The sequence below is a fragment of the Salvelinus fontinalis genome, chromosome 29 (assembly GCF_029448725.1).
Source record: "Salvelinus fontinalis isolate EN_2023a chromosome 29, ASM2944872v1, whole genome shotgun sequence".
In the NCBI taxonomy this organism is placed as follows: domain Eukaryota; kingdom Metazoa; phylum Chordata; class Actinopteri; order Salmoniformes; family Salmonidae; genus Salvelinus; species Salvelinus fontinalis.
Window position 1 is genome coordinate 238,458 of NC_074693.1, and position 17,274 is coordinate 255,731.

Here is a 17,274-nt window from a genome sequence, read left to right on the forward strand (position 1 = left end):
GGGTGAGTTTCTCCAGAAAACATAGACAATGATCTGAAAGCTTAAAGATAATCTATCTATTGGATTTGAGATGATATTATATGTTTTTAGGAAACGTACCCTTGAATTTTCCAGGACACAAATTAAGATTACTGTAGTCCTGGACAAAACATTATGTTTGATATAGATTTTCCTTTGAGCTTGCTTTTTAATCCACGGCTGAGGCAGGGATTCAATCCGGTGGCGGGTTATAGGCCTCGCCGTTTTTAAAGGCAATGTTCCCCACATCCGTGGAGAACCCATTCACAGTAAAACGCTACATATTGCAGCTCAATCGGAAATGACCTTTAAAAACCGCAATGCCTATAGCCCGCGATCGGATCAAATCCGGTCTAAATCGTGCGACCAGGAAACCACCATCTTTTAGTTAACTAGCCATATTGTAACAAGACTGTTTGTGCTTAATGAGTTTAACAGTTTAATTAAGTTTAATGTTTCTGACGTGGACATTTATGGAACTCATAGGAAATGCAGTCCTCTTTGCTAAGTGTCCATAGGAAATGCAGTCCTCTTTGCTAAGTGTCCATAGGAAATGCAGTTCTCTTTGCTAAGTGTCCATAGGAAATGCAGTCCTCTTTGCTAAGTGTCCATAGGAAATGCAGTCCTCTTTGCTAAGTGTCCATAGGAAATGCAGTCCTCTTTGCTAAGTGTCCATAGGAAATGAGGTCCTCTTTGCTAAGTGTCCATAGGAAATGCAGTCCTCTTTGCTAAGTGTCCATAGGAAATGCAGTCCTCTTTGCTAAGTGTCCATGGGAAATGAGGTCCTCTTTGCTAAGTGTCCATAGGAAATGCAGTCCTCTTTGCTAAGTGTCCATAGGAAATGCAGTCCTCTTTGCTAAGTGTCCATAGGAAATGCAGTTCTCTTTGCTAAGTGTCCATAGGAAATGAGGTCCTCTTTGCTAAGTGTCCATAGGAAATGAGGTCCTCTTTGCTAAGTGTCCATAGGAAATGCAGTCCTCTTTGCTAAGTGTCCATAGGAAATGCAGGCCTCTTTGCTAAGTGTCCATAGGAAATGCAGTCCTCTTTGCTAAGTGTCCATAGGAAATGAGGTCCTCTTTGCTAAGTGTCCATAGGAAATGAGGTCCTCTTTGCTAAGTGTCCATAGGAAATGCAGGCCTCTTTGCTAAGTGTCCATAGGAAATGCAGTCCTCTTTGCTAAGTGTCCATAGGAAATGCAGTCCTCTTTGCTAAGTGTCCATAGGAAATGCAGGCCTCTTTGCTAAGTGTCCATAGGAAATGCAGGCCTCTTTGCTAAGTGTCCATAGGAAATGCAGTCCTCTTTGCTAAGTGTCCATAGGAAATGAGGTCCTCTTTGCTAAGTGTCCATAGGAAATGCAGTCCTCTTTGCTAAGTGTCCATAGGAAATGCAGTCCTCTTTGCTAAGTGTCCATAGGGGTGCTTTAATGATGCATTTTTTGTGCAAACATTTGATTGACAATTGCTCGTATGAACTTGAAGCCATTCTATCTGGATTTCAAGTCATTGAATATGCATTACTCAGTATATCTTGATTACACCTGCAACAGATGCCACCATGTTTGGAAAGGTGTACATGTTTGGGGCAAAAAGCATTATTTTGATATGTAATCCAGTACCTGCAGTCTACATGTATCTGTAGCTTTGGATGCCAGGCTTCGCCAACGAGACCAGATGTGGAAGGATGGCTCCGCGAGACGACTGCAACGGTCTTACAAGTAACCCGTCTACTAAAACGAAACTCACTGTGGATTTGATCCTCTGAGTTGACTGTTACCCACTGAGGTGACTGACTGCCTGCCTGTTACCCACTGAGGTAACTGACTGCCTGCCTTCAGGATGTTACCTACTGAGGTGACTGACTGACTGCCTGTTACCCACTGAGGTGACTGACTGCCTGCCTTCAGGATGTTACCTACTGAGGTGACTGACTGCCTGTTACCCACTGAGGTGACTGACTGACTGCCTGTTACCCACTGAGGTGACTGACTGCCTGCCTTCAGGATGTTACCTACTGAGGTGACTGACTGCCTGTTACCCACTGAGGTGACTGACTGCCTGCCTTCAGGATGTTACCCACTGAGGTGACTGACTGCCTGTTACCCACTGAGGTGACTGACTGCCTGCCTTCAGGATGTTACCCACTGAGGTGACTGACTGCCTGTTACCCACTGAGGTGACTGACTGCCTGCCTTCAGGATGTTACCCACTGAGGTGACTGACTGCCTGTTACCCACTGAGGTGACTGACTGCCTGTTACCCACTGAGGTGACTGACTGCCTGTTACCCACTGAGGTGACTGACTGCCTGTTACCCACTGAGGTGACTGACTGCCTGTTACCCACTGAGGTGACTGACTGCCTGCCTTCAGGATGTTACCCACTGAGGTGACTGACTGCCTGTTACCCACTGAGGTGACTGACTGCCTGCCTTCAGGATGTTACCCACTGAGGTGACTGACTGCCTGTTACCCACTGAGGTGACTGACTGCCTGCCTTCAGGATGTTACCCACTGAGGTAACTGACTGCCTGCCTTCAGGATGTTACCCACTGAGGTGACTGACTGCCTGCCTTCAGGATGTTACCCACTGAGGTGACTGACTGCCTGCCTGTTACCCACTGAGGTGACTGACTGCCTGCCTTCAGGATGTTACCCACTGAGGTGACTGCCTGCCTGTTACCCACTGAGGTGACTGACTGCCTGCCTTCAGGATGTTACCCACTGAGGTGACTGACTGCCTGCCTGTTACCCACTGAGGTGACTGACTGCCTGCCTTCAGGATGTTACCCACTGAGGTGACTGACTGCCTGTTACCCACTGAGGTGACTGACTGCCTGTTACCCACTGAGGTGACTGACTGCCTGTTACCCACTGAGGTGACTGACTGCCTGTTACCCACTGAGGTGACTGACTGCCTGCCTTCAGGATGTTACCCACTGAGGTGACTGACTGCCTGTTACCCACTGAGGTGACTGACTGCCTGTTACCCACTGAGGTGACTGACTGCCTGCCTTCAGGATGTTACCTACTGAGGTGACTGACTGCCTGTTACCCACTGAGGTGACTGACTGCCTGTTACCCACTGAGGTGACTGACTGCCTGCCTTCAGGATGTTACCCACTGAGGTGACTGACTGCCTGTTACCCACTGAGGTGACTGACTGCCTGTTACCCACTGAGGTGACTGACTGCCTGCCTTCAGGATGTTACCTACTGAGGTGACTGACTGCCTGTTACCCACTGAGGTGACTGACTGCCTGTTACCCACTGAGGTGACTGACTGCCTGCCTTCAGGATGTTAATACCCCAACAAGATGCCTTATGACCTTGTCATTGCAACAAGAAAATGTTTGTATATCTGTATGCACTCTGTATTCTGTATGCACTCTGTATGCACTCTGTATTCTGTATGCACTCTGTATGCACTCACAAGTCTTCCTCTGTCCCAGTACTATTATGTAGCATTTGTATACTAGGGTATGTATTCCTTTTGTATGAATAAATATTTGTAATATTTAATACTAATCACTTCCTTGTTATTCAAAAGGGCACTATGAGATTATTTGAGGAAGACAAATGAAGAAAAAAAAGATTCAGAAAATGAAAATATTTATTAGTATTCATCAATAAGTCGATAGTGTTGCTCAAACATAGCACATTCATACATTTTGTATTCATTCATTTTCTTAAAAAAAAAAAATCTCAGGTCCTTGTGTACTTTTATAGCCGCTCATGAGCTAAAAGTGGTACCCGAGAACGGTGTACTACGTCATACACGTGTACCATGTCATTGCTCCTCTTCTCGCTCTGCTGTGTGTGCAACCGTACTAGCTGTCACTCAAAATGGAGAGGGGGCTGAAGTTCAGAAGTTTAATTGCTTGGCGACTGGTCCATGTAAGGGGGAAAAGGGTTCGAAAAACAGTCTCTTTCAAATGAGGGATTTCATGGCGAATTGAAGTAAAAAAAAAAATAGTAATTCTGCTCATAGATTTTCTCATGTTTTATAAAACTCGGTGGTCAGAGGCCTTGAATTGCTGATTGGCTGACAGCCGTGGTACATCAGACCGTATACCACGGAGATGACAAAACATTCATTTTTACTGCTCTAATTACCATTGGCAACCAGTTTATAATAGCAATAAGGCATCGGGGGAGTTTGTGGTATATGGACCAATATACCACGGCTAAGGGCTGTGACCAGGCACACCACGTTGCGACGTGCCATATACCACCCCCCCCTCCCCGGCACGCCTTATTGCTTAAACTAACTACACATTGACACATCCAGCTCAAAGCGGGAAGGTTTACAAAAAAAAACATAGCAGTTGTCAAAGTTCCGGAGCATGTCTTTAAGTGTAATTATACCAGTCAAAGTTCCGGAGCATGTCTTTAAGTGTAATTATACCAGTCAAAGTTCCAGAGCATGTCTTTAAGTGTAATTATACCAGTCAAAGTTCCGGAGCATGTCTTTAAGTGTAATTATACCAGTCAAAGTTCCAGAGCATGTCTTTAAGTGTAATTATACCAGTCAAAGTTCCGGAGCATGTCTTTAAGTGTAATTATACCAGTCAAAGTTCCAGAGCATGTCTTTAAGTGTAATTATACCAGTCAAAGTTCCAGAGCATGTCTTTAAGTGTAATTATACCAGTCAAAGTTCCAGAGCATGTCTTTAAGTGTAATTATACCAGTCAAAGTTCCGGAGCATGTCTTTAAGTGTAATTATACCAGTCAAAGTTCCAGAGCATGTCTTTAAGTGTAATTATACCAGTCAAAGTTCCGGAGCATGTCTTTAAGTGTAATTATACCAGTCAAAGTTCCGGAGCATGTCTTTAAGTGTAATTATACCATTTATTTTTAGCAAATTTGGCTCATTTTCTGAAGCTAATTTCTTCAAGCATACATACAGACATTGATATCCACAGCAATCCTGTCTTTTCACAATGTCAAGAGAGAGCCAAGTAGCAGCCCTCTCCCTCTAGCCAAGTAGCAGCCCTCTCCTCCCTCTAGCCAAGTAGCAGCCCTCTCCTCCCTCTAGCCAAGTAGCAGCCCTCTCCTCCCTCTAGCCAAGTAGCAGCCCTCTCCCTCTAGGCAAGGCGGATCACTTTCAAGTAACGACTGCAAAATAACATGGACCGCCCCCCCTCATCACACTAGTAACAACTTCAATTTGAAGCAATGAATTATCATTCTGAATCAAAACAAATTAAATGTAGCGCCATAACTGAAATCAATTAACCTGTAGCGAAGAATCAAGATTCAGTGAGATTTCTTTTGAGATTGGCTTTTTTTTTAAGTAGTCTAGTTAGCAGAAAACAAACGATGATTTTGAAAAAGATAAATATTTACAAATCGTTAAGCCTAAATCTACAGTAACTGAAGATAATGTAGTCCGTCTCATCAACAGTGTGAGAAACAAAACTATATGAAGGTAAAAGGAATTACAACAGACAGGAGAAATGCGTCCCGTAACGGAGAAGACACAAGTGCACAAGAGGTTAAAAAAGAGTCCATAAGTCTCTGGTTAAAAGTAGTACACTATATAGGGAGCCATTTGGGACTCAACCCACAGAGTTGGAGGGAATGATGGTGAGGCCTACAGATCTAGGATCAGCTTCCCCTCTACCAATCCTAACCTTAGCCATTATTGGGAAAAATGCAAAAGACCGACTCAATATCAGCGTCTAGGGAACAGTTTCACCCAACTGTGTGGAACTCCCTCGTCCCCTTACGACTACGCCAGTATTCAGTAGAATCACAAAAACAACTCGAGTCACACAGTCATTTCTGGAGACATGAACCAGTCTCTTGTACTAGCGAGTTACCATAAAGGACAAGACCGACCAACGCCGACCGTGCACATTAGACCACCTGCTGGCTGGGACTGGTGTTGTCCTGTCCCCGATACCTCCAACAAGATCAATCTCGTGACTCCGTTTACATTTCTCTGAGGTACAGTCACCACTTCTATAGCGGTTAGCCTCATTGGGTTCCATTTCTCATCTCCTTTCACTTCCTGCTACTAATATGTAACCTTTCATTTCTGCGGGTTTGTCTCATTCAGATAAGCATCTACACACTAACTGATAACACCATGACAGGTGGAGGAAGTAAAATGGAAACTAGCCCAGCGCTTTCACCTCCCTGTTAGAGTACTGTACTGAAGGAAAGGAGACAAGGAAAGGAAGCTAGTGAGGACTGTTGAGACCCAGCCCAGACACTTGTGTTAGAAGACAGAGTCTTAAAAAGGTGCTGCATGGTCAATCCGATGTCTGCAGTGGCAGTACAGCGTTTTACTGTAATGCGGCAGTACAGCGTTTTACTGTAATGCGGCAGTACAGCGTTTTACTGTAATGCGGCAGTACAGCGTTTTACTGTAATGCGGCAGTACAGCGTTTTACTGTAATGCGGCAGTACAGCGTATTACTGTGTCGCGGCAGTACAGCGTTTTACTGTAATGCGGCAGTACAGCGTATTACTGTGTCGCGGCAGTACAGCGTTTTACTGTAATGCGGCAGTACAGCGTTTTACTGTAATGCGGCAGTACAGCGTTTTACTGTAATGCGGCAGTACAGCGTTTTACTGTAATGCGGCAGTACAGCGTTTTACCGTGTCGCGGCAGTACAGCGTTTTACCGTAATGCGGCAGTACAGCGTTTTACTGTAATGCGGCAGTACAGCGTTTTACTGTAATGCGGCAGTACAGCGTTTTACTGTAATGCGGCAGTACAGCGTTTTACTGTAATGCGGCAGTACAGCGTTTTACTGTAATGCGGCAGTACAGCGTTTTACTGTAATGCGGCCTCTGCAGAAGTCAGAGCAAACGTACTTTTGGGGCTTCCCGGAGCTGTTGTGAAGGAAGTTGTTCGAGGAAGTGAGTTTGTGTTTATACAGGACTTCCCGCCCTCACCTACCATCAACCAATCGTGTCAATGCGGTGCTTTACGGAGCCCTCCACATTGTTACAACATTTGAGAGGTGCCACAGCAATGCGGTATTGGAGCTTGATTTGGCCTCTGCATGCCTCCGGAGCCTCCATTGCATCGCACCCTCCATATGGTTTCCACCACTTTATCAGATTCAGCATCAACTGGCTTTAACTGTAATGGTTCATCCCCTAGATCACTGTCACACCTCGAGTCACAAAATTACCCGTTTTTCCAGAAACCCTGGTTAGAGGATTTCCGGATTTCCTTCTTACGGTAATCTTTCAAGTTCTGGGAAAACCTGGTAATTTTAGTTATTTACGGAGTTTTGCATCTCTAACCACAGATCTAGGATCAGATTCCCCTTCCTCAATCTACCCTTTAGGGGGCTCAATAAGATCTGATCCCAGGTCTGGTTAGGGACAACCAGACCAAAACAAACATTTCGCTATTGCTTGAGCCTGCCCGGAGTGGTTCCATTGTGCCAGCCAGGCATGCTCAATCGATCCCAGATAAAGTATTTGAAATGAATATGAAATAGTCTTTGAATCAAGGCAGGACTGACAGGGGCCAATGTCTATTTCCTCCCACTGGCAACTCGCATTCTGGGTTTCTAAGTTTCTATGATCAGCTTCCCCTCCGCCAATCCTAAACATATCAGTGTGTAGGGGCGACGTCACCCTACACTGGCAGCTCAGACATACTGTTGTTTCTTGTGAGCCTGTGAGGCCAGGTCTTTAGCTTTCTCTTTAGCTGCCAGAGCCGTCTCCCTGGCCCTCTCTGTAGCATGCTCAGCCAGGGTCCTGGAGGGGGCCTCACCTGAAAGGGAAGTGGGGGGGGGGGGGGGAGAGAGAAAAAGACATGGTGGTTAGAGAAGGGAAAGGAAACATGGTGCCATTTCTCCCCTGTGTAATCAGGGACTGGTTTAGACCTGGGACACAGTACCGTTTCTACCACTCCACCACTACATAGTACAACTAATAATAAGGAAATAAGGAACTGAACTGATAGCCCCACCTTACTTTACAGCGTAATAAAACACCTGGCCTCCATCTTACCTTGCATTTTGGCCAGGACGTATTCAAACCCTTTCATGGTCTTCGTAACACTGGTCTTGAACCGGGCAAGGCCGAATTCCTGTAAAGTGAGGTCAGAGATGAATGAACGTTATCACTGACAGGAATCTGTTAAGACACAGAAGAACATGTCAACACTAACATACCAGCCATACCATCACAACCATCACTCCCCCATCAGTCATACCATCACAACCATCACTCCCCATCAGTCATACCGTCACAACCATCAGTCATACCGTCACAACCATCAGTCATACCGTCACAACCATCACTCCCCATCAGTCATACCGTCACAACCATCACTCCCCATCAGCCATACCATCCCAACCATCACTCCCCATCAGTCATACCATCACAACCATCACTCCCCATCAGTCATACCATCACTCCCCATCAGTCATACCATCACTCCCCATCAGTCATACCATCACTCCCCCATCAGCCATACCATCACAACCATCACTCCCCATCAGTCATACCATCACTCCCCATCAGTCATACCATCACTCCCCATCAGTCATACCATCACTCCCCCATCAGTCATACCATCACAACCATCACTCCCCATCAGTCATACCATCACTCCCCATCAGTCATACCATCACAACCATCACTCCCCATCTACACCCTACAGACGGCTCCACATCCTACAGACGGCTACACATCCACACCCTACAGACGGCTACACATATCTACAGATGGCTACACATCTACAGATGGCTACACATCTACAGATGGCTACACATCTACAGATGGCTACACATCTACAGATGGCTACACATCTACAGATGGCTACACATCTACAGATGGCTACACATCTACAGATGGCTACACATCTACAGATGGCTACACATCTACAGATGGCTACACATCTACATACTACAGATGGCTACACATCTACAGATGGCTACACATCTACAGATGGCTACACATCTACAGATGGCTACATATCTACATATCTACATACTACAGATGGCTACACATTTACAGATGGCTACACATCTACATACTACAGATGGCTACACATCTACAGATGGCTACACATCTACAGATGGCTACACATCTACAGATGGCTACACATCTACAGATGGCTACATATCTACATACTACAGATGGCTACACATCTACAGATGGCTACACATCTACAGATGGCTACACATCTACAGATGGCTACACATCTACAGATGGCTACACATCTACAGATGGCTACATATCTACATACTACAGATGGCTACATATCTACAGATGGCTACATATCTACAGATGGCTACATATCTACATATCTACATACTACAGATGGCTACACATTTACAGATGGCTACATATCTACATACTACAGATGGCTACACATCTACAGATGGCTACACATCTACAGATGGCTACACATCTACAGATGGCTACACATCTACAGATGGCTACATAGCTACAGATGGCTACATAGCTACAGATGGCTACACAGCTACAGATGGCTACACATCTACAGATGGCTACACATCTACAGATGGCTACATAGCTACAGATGGCTACATATCTACATCCTACAGATGGCTACATATCTACAGATGGCTACACATCTACAGATGGCTACACATCTACAGATGGCTACACATCTACAGATGGCTACACATCTACAGATGGCTACACATCTACAGATGGCTACACATCTACATCCTACAGATGGCTACATACCTACATATGGCTACAGATGGCTACATAGCTACAGATGGCTACATAGCTACACATCTACAGATGGCTACACATCTACAGATGGCTACACATCTACAGATGGCTACACATCTACAGATGGCTACACATCTACAGATGGCTACACATCTACAGATGGCTACACATCTACAGATGGCTACACATCTACAGATGGCTACACATCTACAGATGGCTACACATCTACAGATGGCTACACATCTACAGATGGCTACATACCTACATCCTACAGATGGCTACATAGCTACAGATGGCTACATAGCTACATCCTACAGATGGCTACACATCTACAGATGGCTACACATCTACAGATGGCTACACATCTACAGATGGCTACACATCTACAGATGGCTACACATCTACAGATGGCTACACATCTACAGATGGCTACACATCTACAGATGGCTACACATCTACAGATGGCTACACAGCTACAGATGGCTACATAGCTACAGATGGCTACATAGCTACAGATGGCTACATAGCTACAGATGGCTACATAGCTACAGATGGCTACATATCTACAGATGGCTACATAGCTACAGATGGCTACATAGCTACAGATGGCTACATAGCTACAGATGGCTACATAGCTACAGATGGCTACATATCTACATCCTACAGATGGCTAGATAGATGGCGGTGGAAAGATTGTCAAGTCAGGGGCTTTCTAGGGACCCCACCCTTCCAGCACCACTTAGTTCCCACTGGCCCTTTAACCCCACCAACCTGTATAAACACACACCTGTATAAACACACACCTGTATAAACACACACCTGTATAAACACACACCTGTATAAACACACACCTGTATAGCTCTGGAGAGCCCGTAGAGGTTAACCCACCAACCTGTATAAACACACACCTGTATAAACACACACCTGTATAAACACACACCTGTATAAACACACACCTGTATAAACACACACCTGTATAAACACACACCTGTATAGCTCTGGAGAGCCCGTAGAGGTTAGACGAGATCCAGGCCTCTCTGTTAATCTCCGTCCAGCTGGTGTTGTCAGGGTTAATTCTGTACTCACAACGCTCCTCCACAGACTGACAGGGGAATCAAAACATAGACATTATTATGATAGTATATACAGCCCATGGAGTCTTATTATGTGATTTAACAACTGAAGTAGGAGATATACAGTGTAGAGCTGGTTTTCATAGTGACTTCAGGGTAACTCCCACCAGAGAAATACTGCTCAAATTCAAATAGATTCAGATTGAAAGATGAAGACTTCTGTTGGCTCCCTGAGTGAATGCCTAGGCTTTAGCTCAGCGGGCTAACACAGTCACAGACCAAAAGGAGACCCACGTTCAAATCCCCGGCCAGGTCACACATAACATGGCTAATACGGTCACACATAACATGGCTAATACGGTCACGGTTCGAATCCCGGAAGGTCGCGCGTACCATCATACGTGCGTGGCTGATGTTCCAAGTCAGCGTTGTCATGGTTCTGTTCTGGGGGTCCACGATGGAATCCTCGATGATGTAGGCGTGCCTGGCCACGGTAACCGGCAGGTACTTCTCCACCCAGCGAGGGGCGCGGTTAGTTTTGGTCAGCAGTCGCCTAGAGACCAGACGGTTACCGGGAGTTACCTCCCTGAAGATGATGTCCTCCGTCAGGACGTGGTTACTGTGGAGAGAGAGGAGATGGGAGTTCATTGTAATATTGTATTACAGTTAGAGACATGCTGGGGAGAGAGGAAATGGGATGGGTGAATTAGGTTGGATTCCGAGAGACTTTCCAGCTTAAAGGGATACTGAAAGATTACAGGTCGCAACGATATCGATACGTCTCTACGCTACAACGTTGCCATGCCGATACGTCTCTACGCTACAACGTTGCCATGCCGATACGTCTCTACGCTACAACGTTGCCATGCCGATACGTCTCTACGCTACAACGTTGCCATGCCGATACGTCTCTACGCTACAACGTTGCCATGCCGATACGTCTCTACGCTACAACGTTGCCATGCCGATACGTCTCTACGCTACAACGTTGCCATGCCGATACGTCTCTACGCTACAACGTTGCCATGCCGATACGTCTCTACGCTACAACGTTGCCATGCCGATACGTCTCTACGCTACAACGTTGCCATGCCGATACGTCTCTACGCTACAACGTTGCCATGCCGATACGTCTCTACGCTACAACGTTGCCATGCCGATACGTCTCTACGCTACAACGTTGCCATGCCGATACGTCTCTACGCTACAACGTTGCCATGCCGATACGTCTCTACGCTACAACGTTGCCATGCCGATACGTCTCTACGCTACAACGTTGCCATGCCGATACGTCTCTACGCTACAACGTTGCCATGCCGATACGTCTCTACGCTACAACGTTGCCATGCCGATACGTCTCTACGCTACAACGTTGCCATGCCGATACGTCTCTACGCTACAACGTTGCCATGCCGATACGTCTCTACGCTACAACGTTGCCATGCCGATACGTCTCTACGCTACAACGTTGCCATGCCGATACGTCTCTACGCTACAACGTTGCCATGCCGATACGTCTCTACGCTACAACGTTGCCATGCCGATACGTCTCTACGCTACAACGTTGCCATGCCGATACGTCTCTACGCTACAACGTTGCCATGCCGATACGTCTCTACGCTACAACGTTGCCATGCCGATACGTCTCTACGCTACAACGTTGCCATGCCGATACGTCTCTACGCTACAACGTTGCCATGCCGATACGTCTCTACGCTACAACGTTGCCATGCCGATACGTCTCTACGCTACAACGTTGCCATGCCGATACGTCTCTACGCTACAACGTTGCCATGTCGATACGTCTCTACGCTACAACGTTGCCATGTCGATACGTCTCTACGCTACAACGTTGCCATGTCGATACGTCTCTACGCTACAACGTTGCCATGTCGATACGTCTCTACGCTACAACGTTGCCATGTCGATACGTCTCTACGCTACAACGTTGCCATGTCGATACGTCTCTACGCTACAACGTTGCCATGTCGATACGTCTCTACGCTACAACGTTGCCATGTCGATACGTCTCTACGCTACAACGTTGCCATGTCGATACGTCTCTACGCTACAACGTTGCCATGTCGATACGTCTCTACGCTACAACGTTGCCATGTCGATACGTCTCTACGCTACAACGTTGCCATGTCGATACGTCTCTACGCTACAACGTTGCCATGTCGATACGTCTCTACGCTACAACGTTGCCATGTCGATACGTCTCTACGCTACAACGTTGCCATGTCGATACGTCTCTACGCTACAACGTTGCCATGTCGATACGTCTCTACGCTACAACGTTGCCATGTCGATACGTCTCTACGCTACAACGTTGCCATGTCGATACGTCTCTACGCTACAACGTTGCCATGTCGATACGTCTCTACGCTACAACGTTGCCATGTCGATACGTCTCTACGCTACAACGTTGCCATGTCGATACGTCTCTACGCTACAACGTTGCCATGTCGATACGTCTCTACGCTACAACGTTGATACGTCTCTACGCTACAACGTTGCCATGTCGATACGTCTCTACGCTACAACGTTGCCATGTCGATACGTCTCTACGCTACAACGTTGCCATGTCGATACGTCTCTACGCTACAACGTTGCCATGTCGATACGTCTCTACGCTACAACGTTGCCATGTCGATACGTCTCTACGCTACAACGTTGCCATGTCGATACGTCTCTACGCTACAACGTTGCCATGTCGATACGTCTCTACGCTACAACGTTGCCATGTCGATACGTCTCTACGCTACAACGTTGCCATGTCGATACGTCTCTACGCTACAACGTTGATACGTCTCTACGCTACAACGTTGCCATGTCGATACGTCTCTACGCTACAACGTTGCCATGTCGATACGTCTCTACGCTACAACGTTGATACGTCTCTACGCTACAACGTTGCCATGTCGATACGTCTCTACGCTACAACGTTGATACGTCTCTACGCTACAACGTTGCCATGTCGATACGTCTCTACGCTACAACGTTGCCATGTCGATACGTCTCTACGCTACAACGTTGCCATGTCGATACGTCTCTACGCTACAACGTTGCCATGTCGATACGTCTCTACGCTACAACGTTGCCATGTCGATACGTCTCTACGCTACAACGTTGCCATGTCTATACGTCTCTACGCTACAACATTGCCATGTCGATACGTCTCTACGCTACAACGTTGCCATGTCGATACGTCTCTACGCTACAACGTTGATACGTCTCTACGCTACAACGTTGCCATGTCGATACGTCTCTACGCTACAACGTTGCCATGTCGATACGTCTCTACGCTACAACGTTGCCATGTCGATACGTCTCTACGCTACAACGTTGCCATGTCGATACGTCTCTACGCTACAACGTTGATACGTCTCTACGCTACAACGTTGCCATGTCGATACGTCTCTACGCTACAACGTTGCCATGTCGATACGTCTCTACGCTACAACGTTGCCATGTCGATACGTCTCTACGCTACAACGTTGCCATGTCGATACGTCTCTACGCTACAACGTTGCCATGTCGATACGTCTCTACGCTACAACGTTGCCATGTCGATACGTCTCTACGCTACAACGTTGCCATGTCGATACGTCTCTACGCTACAACGTTGCCATGTCGATACGTCTCTACGCTACAACGTTGCCATGTCGATACGTCTCTACGCTACAACGTTGCCATGTCGATACGTCTCTACGCTACAACGTTGCCATGTCGATACGTCTCTACGCTACAACGTTGCCATGTCGATACGTCTCTCTTCCTTACCTGTAGGGGTTGGGGGTAATCTTTCTTACCTGTAGGGGTTGGGGGTAATCTTTCTTACCCGTAGGGGTTGGGGGTAATCTTCCTTACCTGTTGGGGGTAATCTTTCTTACCTGTTGGGGGTAATCTTTCTTACCTGTTGGGGGTAATCTTTCTTACCTGTTGGGGGTAATCTTTCTTACCTGTAGGGGTTGGGGGTAATCTTTCTTACCTGTAGGGGTTGGGGGTAATCTTCCTTACCTGTAGGGGTTGGGGGTAATCTTTCTTACCTGTAGGGGTTGGGGGTAATCTTTCTTACCTGTAGGGGTTGGGGGTAATCTTCCTTACCTGTAGGGGTTGGGGGTAATCTTTCTTACCCGTAGGGGTTGGGGGTAATCTTTCTTACCTGTAGGGGTTGGGGGTAATCTTTCTTACCCGTAGGGGTTGGGGGTAATCTTTCTTACCCGTAGGGGTTGGGGGTAATCTTTCTTACCTGTTGGGGGTAATCTTTCTTACCTGTTGGGGGTAATCTTTCTTACCTGTTGGGGGTAATCTTTCTTACCTGTAGGGGTTGGGGGTAATCTTTCTTACCCGTAGGGGTTGGGGGTAATCTTCCTTACCTGTTGGGGGTAATCTTCCTTACCTGTTGGGGGTAATCTTCCTTACCTGTTGGGGGTAATCTTCCTTACCTGTTGGGGGTAATCTTCCTTACCTGTTGGGGGTAATCTTCCTTACCTGTTGGGGGTAATCTTCCTTACCTGTTGGGGGTAATCTTCCTTACCTGTTGGGGGTAATCTTCCTTACCTGTTGGGGGTAATCTTCCTTACCCGTTGGGGGTAATCTTTCTTACCCGTTGGGGGTAATCTTTCTTACCTGTTGGGGGTAATCTTTCTTACCTGTAGGGGTTGGGGGTAATCTTTCTTACCCGTAGGGGTTGGGGGTAATCTTCCTTACCTGTTGGGGGTAATCTTCCTTACCTGTTGGGGGTAATCTTCCTTACCTGTTGGGGGTAATCTTCCTTACCTGTTGGGGGTAATCTTCCTTACCTGTTGGGGGTAATCTTCCTTACCTGTAGGGATTGGGGGTAATCTTTCTTACCTGTAGGGATTGGGGGTAATCTTTCTTACCTGTAGGGATTGGGGGTAATCTTTCTTACCTGTAGGGATTGGGGGTAATCTTTCTTACCTGTAGGGGTTGGGGGTAATCTTTCTTACCTGTAGGGGTTGGGGGTAATCTTCCTTACCTGTAGGGGTTGGGGGTAATCTTCCTTACCTGTAGGGGTTGGGGGTAATCTTCCTTACCTGTAGGGGTTGGGGGTAATCTTTCTTACCTGTAGGGGTTGGGGGTAATCTTTCTTACCCGTAGGGGTTGGGGGTAATCTTTCTTACCTGTAGGGGTTGGGGATAATCTTCCTTACCTGTAGGGGTTGGGGGTAATCTTTCTTACCTGTAGGGGTTGGGGTATCGCTCCCAGAAAGCGATGCAGACTTGGTCCCAGGAACTTTTCAGATGACCCATGCAGGCAAACTACTTCACCATTGTTCCCGAAAAATTATGACTTCATATGTAACTGTTACACTTTGGCAAATACCTGCTAGAAGAACAGGACACGTGAGTAAACTCAAATTAGCTAGGACGTTATCAATTGCATGCACTTTCACCCAATCAATCGTGAAATTAGAAGGCTGCACTAAAAATCGAAACTCCTAGATAAGCATAGGAAGTGGAATGGTGTGCTTTAAATGACAGCTGTCAATCAAATGTAGTTAAATTAAATCAGCAACGTGCGCACTAGTCATAGCTAACGTTAACTAAGCTAACGTTAACATGTTCATAATATAACTATATTTACGTCCATATACCGCTCGACATGCAACTTATTTATTCTAAGGACATCGTTAGTGGCCGTTTGACAGGTAATGGAATAAAAACTGAAATGGTCACGTCTGCACGCTAGAATGCTAAAGTAACGATCTAGCTAGTTAGCTTAGCATATCGTGGGAGTCAACGCCATGAATGAATTAACTACATAACTTGACCGATTTTCATGAAGAAAAAAATAAATAATAATTACCTCGTAGGCAACACCATTTACAGCGGAGATAAGTGCATTGTCTACTACTTTTAGAAGAATGTAGCTTGCAGCTACATGACAGACTGACTTGGGCCGAAGGAAAGGTCAAGATCAACGACATATCCGGTGCGAGTAGAGCAAAAAGCAGAGAGGAAGAGACGTAGCGAGAGGCGGCGTTGTTCCGGGGGAAGGACGATGGTGCAAGCGAAGAAGAAGCTTTAATCTGATGGCGGAGGAAATAAGGATGAATTGACTTTTGTCCAAAAGGATGGAAAAATAAGTACACTTATTTGGGAAAGGAATCCACATTATATCAATTCAAATACAGACATGAGTTTTATAAAAAAGAAATGCTAATTTCTTTGTGAAATCCCTCTGGCTGTTATGTTTATGGTTTGCATGTTACTGTTAATAAAAATAAAATACAAATATTATTTTGGGAAAGGAAACTTGTATCTGGTTTTATTTTGTTTTCTCGGAGTATTGGGGCTGTTCTTTTTTTGTTTTTCGATGTTGCTGGTTCCGTGGAGAGTATCCAAAATGGTGAAAACAGTAGTCCGTTAAATGCGAGGGCGCTTGTATTGGTGACGTGTGTTTCTGTTGACAAGACGGAACGTTTGTTGGCCTCGCTTGATTTAATTATTATCCTGTCGTTTTGAGCTACGGAGCA

The 17,274-nt window shown here is 46.2% G+C and overlaps 1 protein-coding gene and 1 long non-coding RNA gene across 13 annotated transcripts; one reads left to right on the top strand and one right to left on the bottom strand.

The window, feature by feature from the left end:
* The first annotated feature begins 817 nt into the window (after window positions 1-817).
* On the top strand, window positions 818-3,534 carry LOC129827302 (uncharacterized). 11 transcript variants are annotated; one of them, XR_008755099.1, is made up of 3 exons: window positions 852-1,800; window positions 1,832-3,168; window positions 3,234-3,534. It is a non-coding gene; the product is annotated as an uncharacterized LOC129827302 (long non-coding RNA). The 11 variants fall into 11 exon arrangements; XR_008755102.1 differs by having other exon boundaries at window positions 855-1,800; window positions 1,832-2,811; window positions 2,893-3,534; XR_008755105.1 differs by having other exon boundaries at window positions 860-1,800; window positions 1,832-2,429; window positions 2,468-3,534.
* Window positions 3,535-3,607: 73 nt separating this feature from the next.
* prelid1a (PRELI domain containing 1a) lies at window positions 3,608-16,753 on the bottom strand. 2 transcript variants are annotated; one of them, XM_055888026.1, is made up of 6 exons: window positions 16,605-16,753; window positions 15,978-16,121; window positions 11,163-11,388; window positions 10,685-10,798; window positions 7,996-8,074; window positions 3,608-7,756 (listed from the first exon to the last, which is right to left on the bottom strand). In XM_055888026.1, exons 2-6 carry the CDS (start codon window positions 16,046-16,048, stop codon window positions 7,632-7,634), a joined length of 615 nt encoding a protein of 204 aa, XP_055744001.1. In that variant the 5' UTR covers window positions 16,049-16,121; window positions 16,605-16,753; the 3' UTR covers window positions 3,608-7,631. The 2 variants fall into 2 exon arrangements, with proteins under 2 accessions (XP_055744001.1, XP_055744000.1); XM_055888025.1 differs by having other exon boundaries at window positions 15,978-16,124.
* Between the last annotated feature and the right edge of the window lie 521 nt (window positions 16,754-17,274).

What these genes read in the sequence shown, in the direction of transcription:
- prelid1a (XM_055888026.1), bottom strand. Translation starts at nt 16,048, where the DNA reads ATGGGTCATCTGAAAAGTTCCTGGGACCAAGTCTGCATCGCTTTCTGG. An exon ending in CGATACCCCAACCCCTACAG is followed by an intron (nt 11,389 to 15,977) that starts GTAAGAAAGATT and finishes CTCTCTCCACAG; the next exon opens with TAACCACGTCCTGACGGAGG. An exon ending in GGCTCTCCAGAGCTATACAG is followed by an intron (nt 8,075 to 10,684) that starts GTGTGTGTTTAT and finishes CTCACTTTACAG; the next exon opens with GAATTCGGCCTTGCCCGGTT.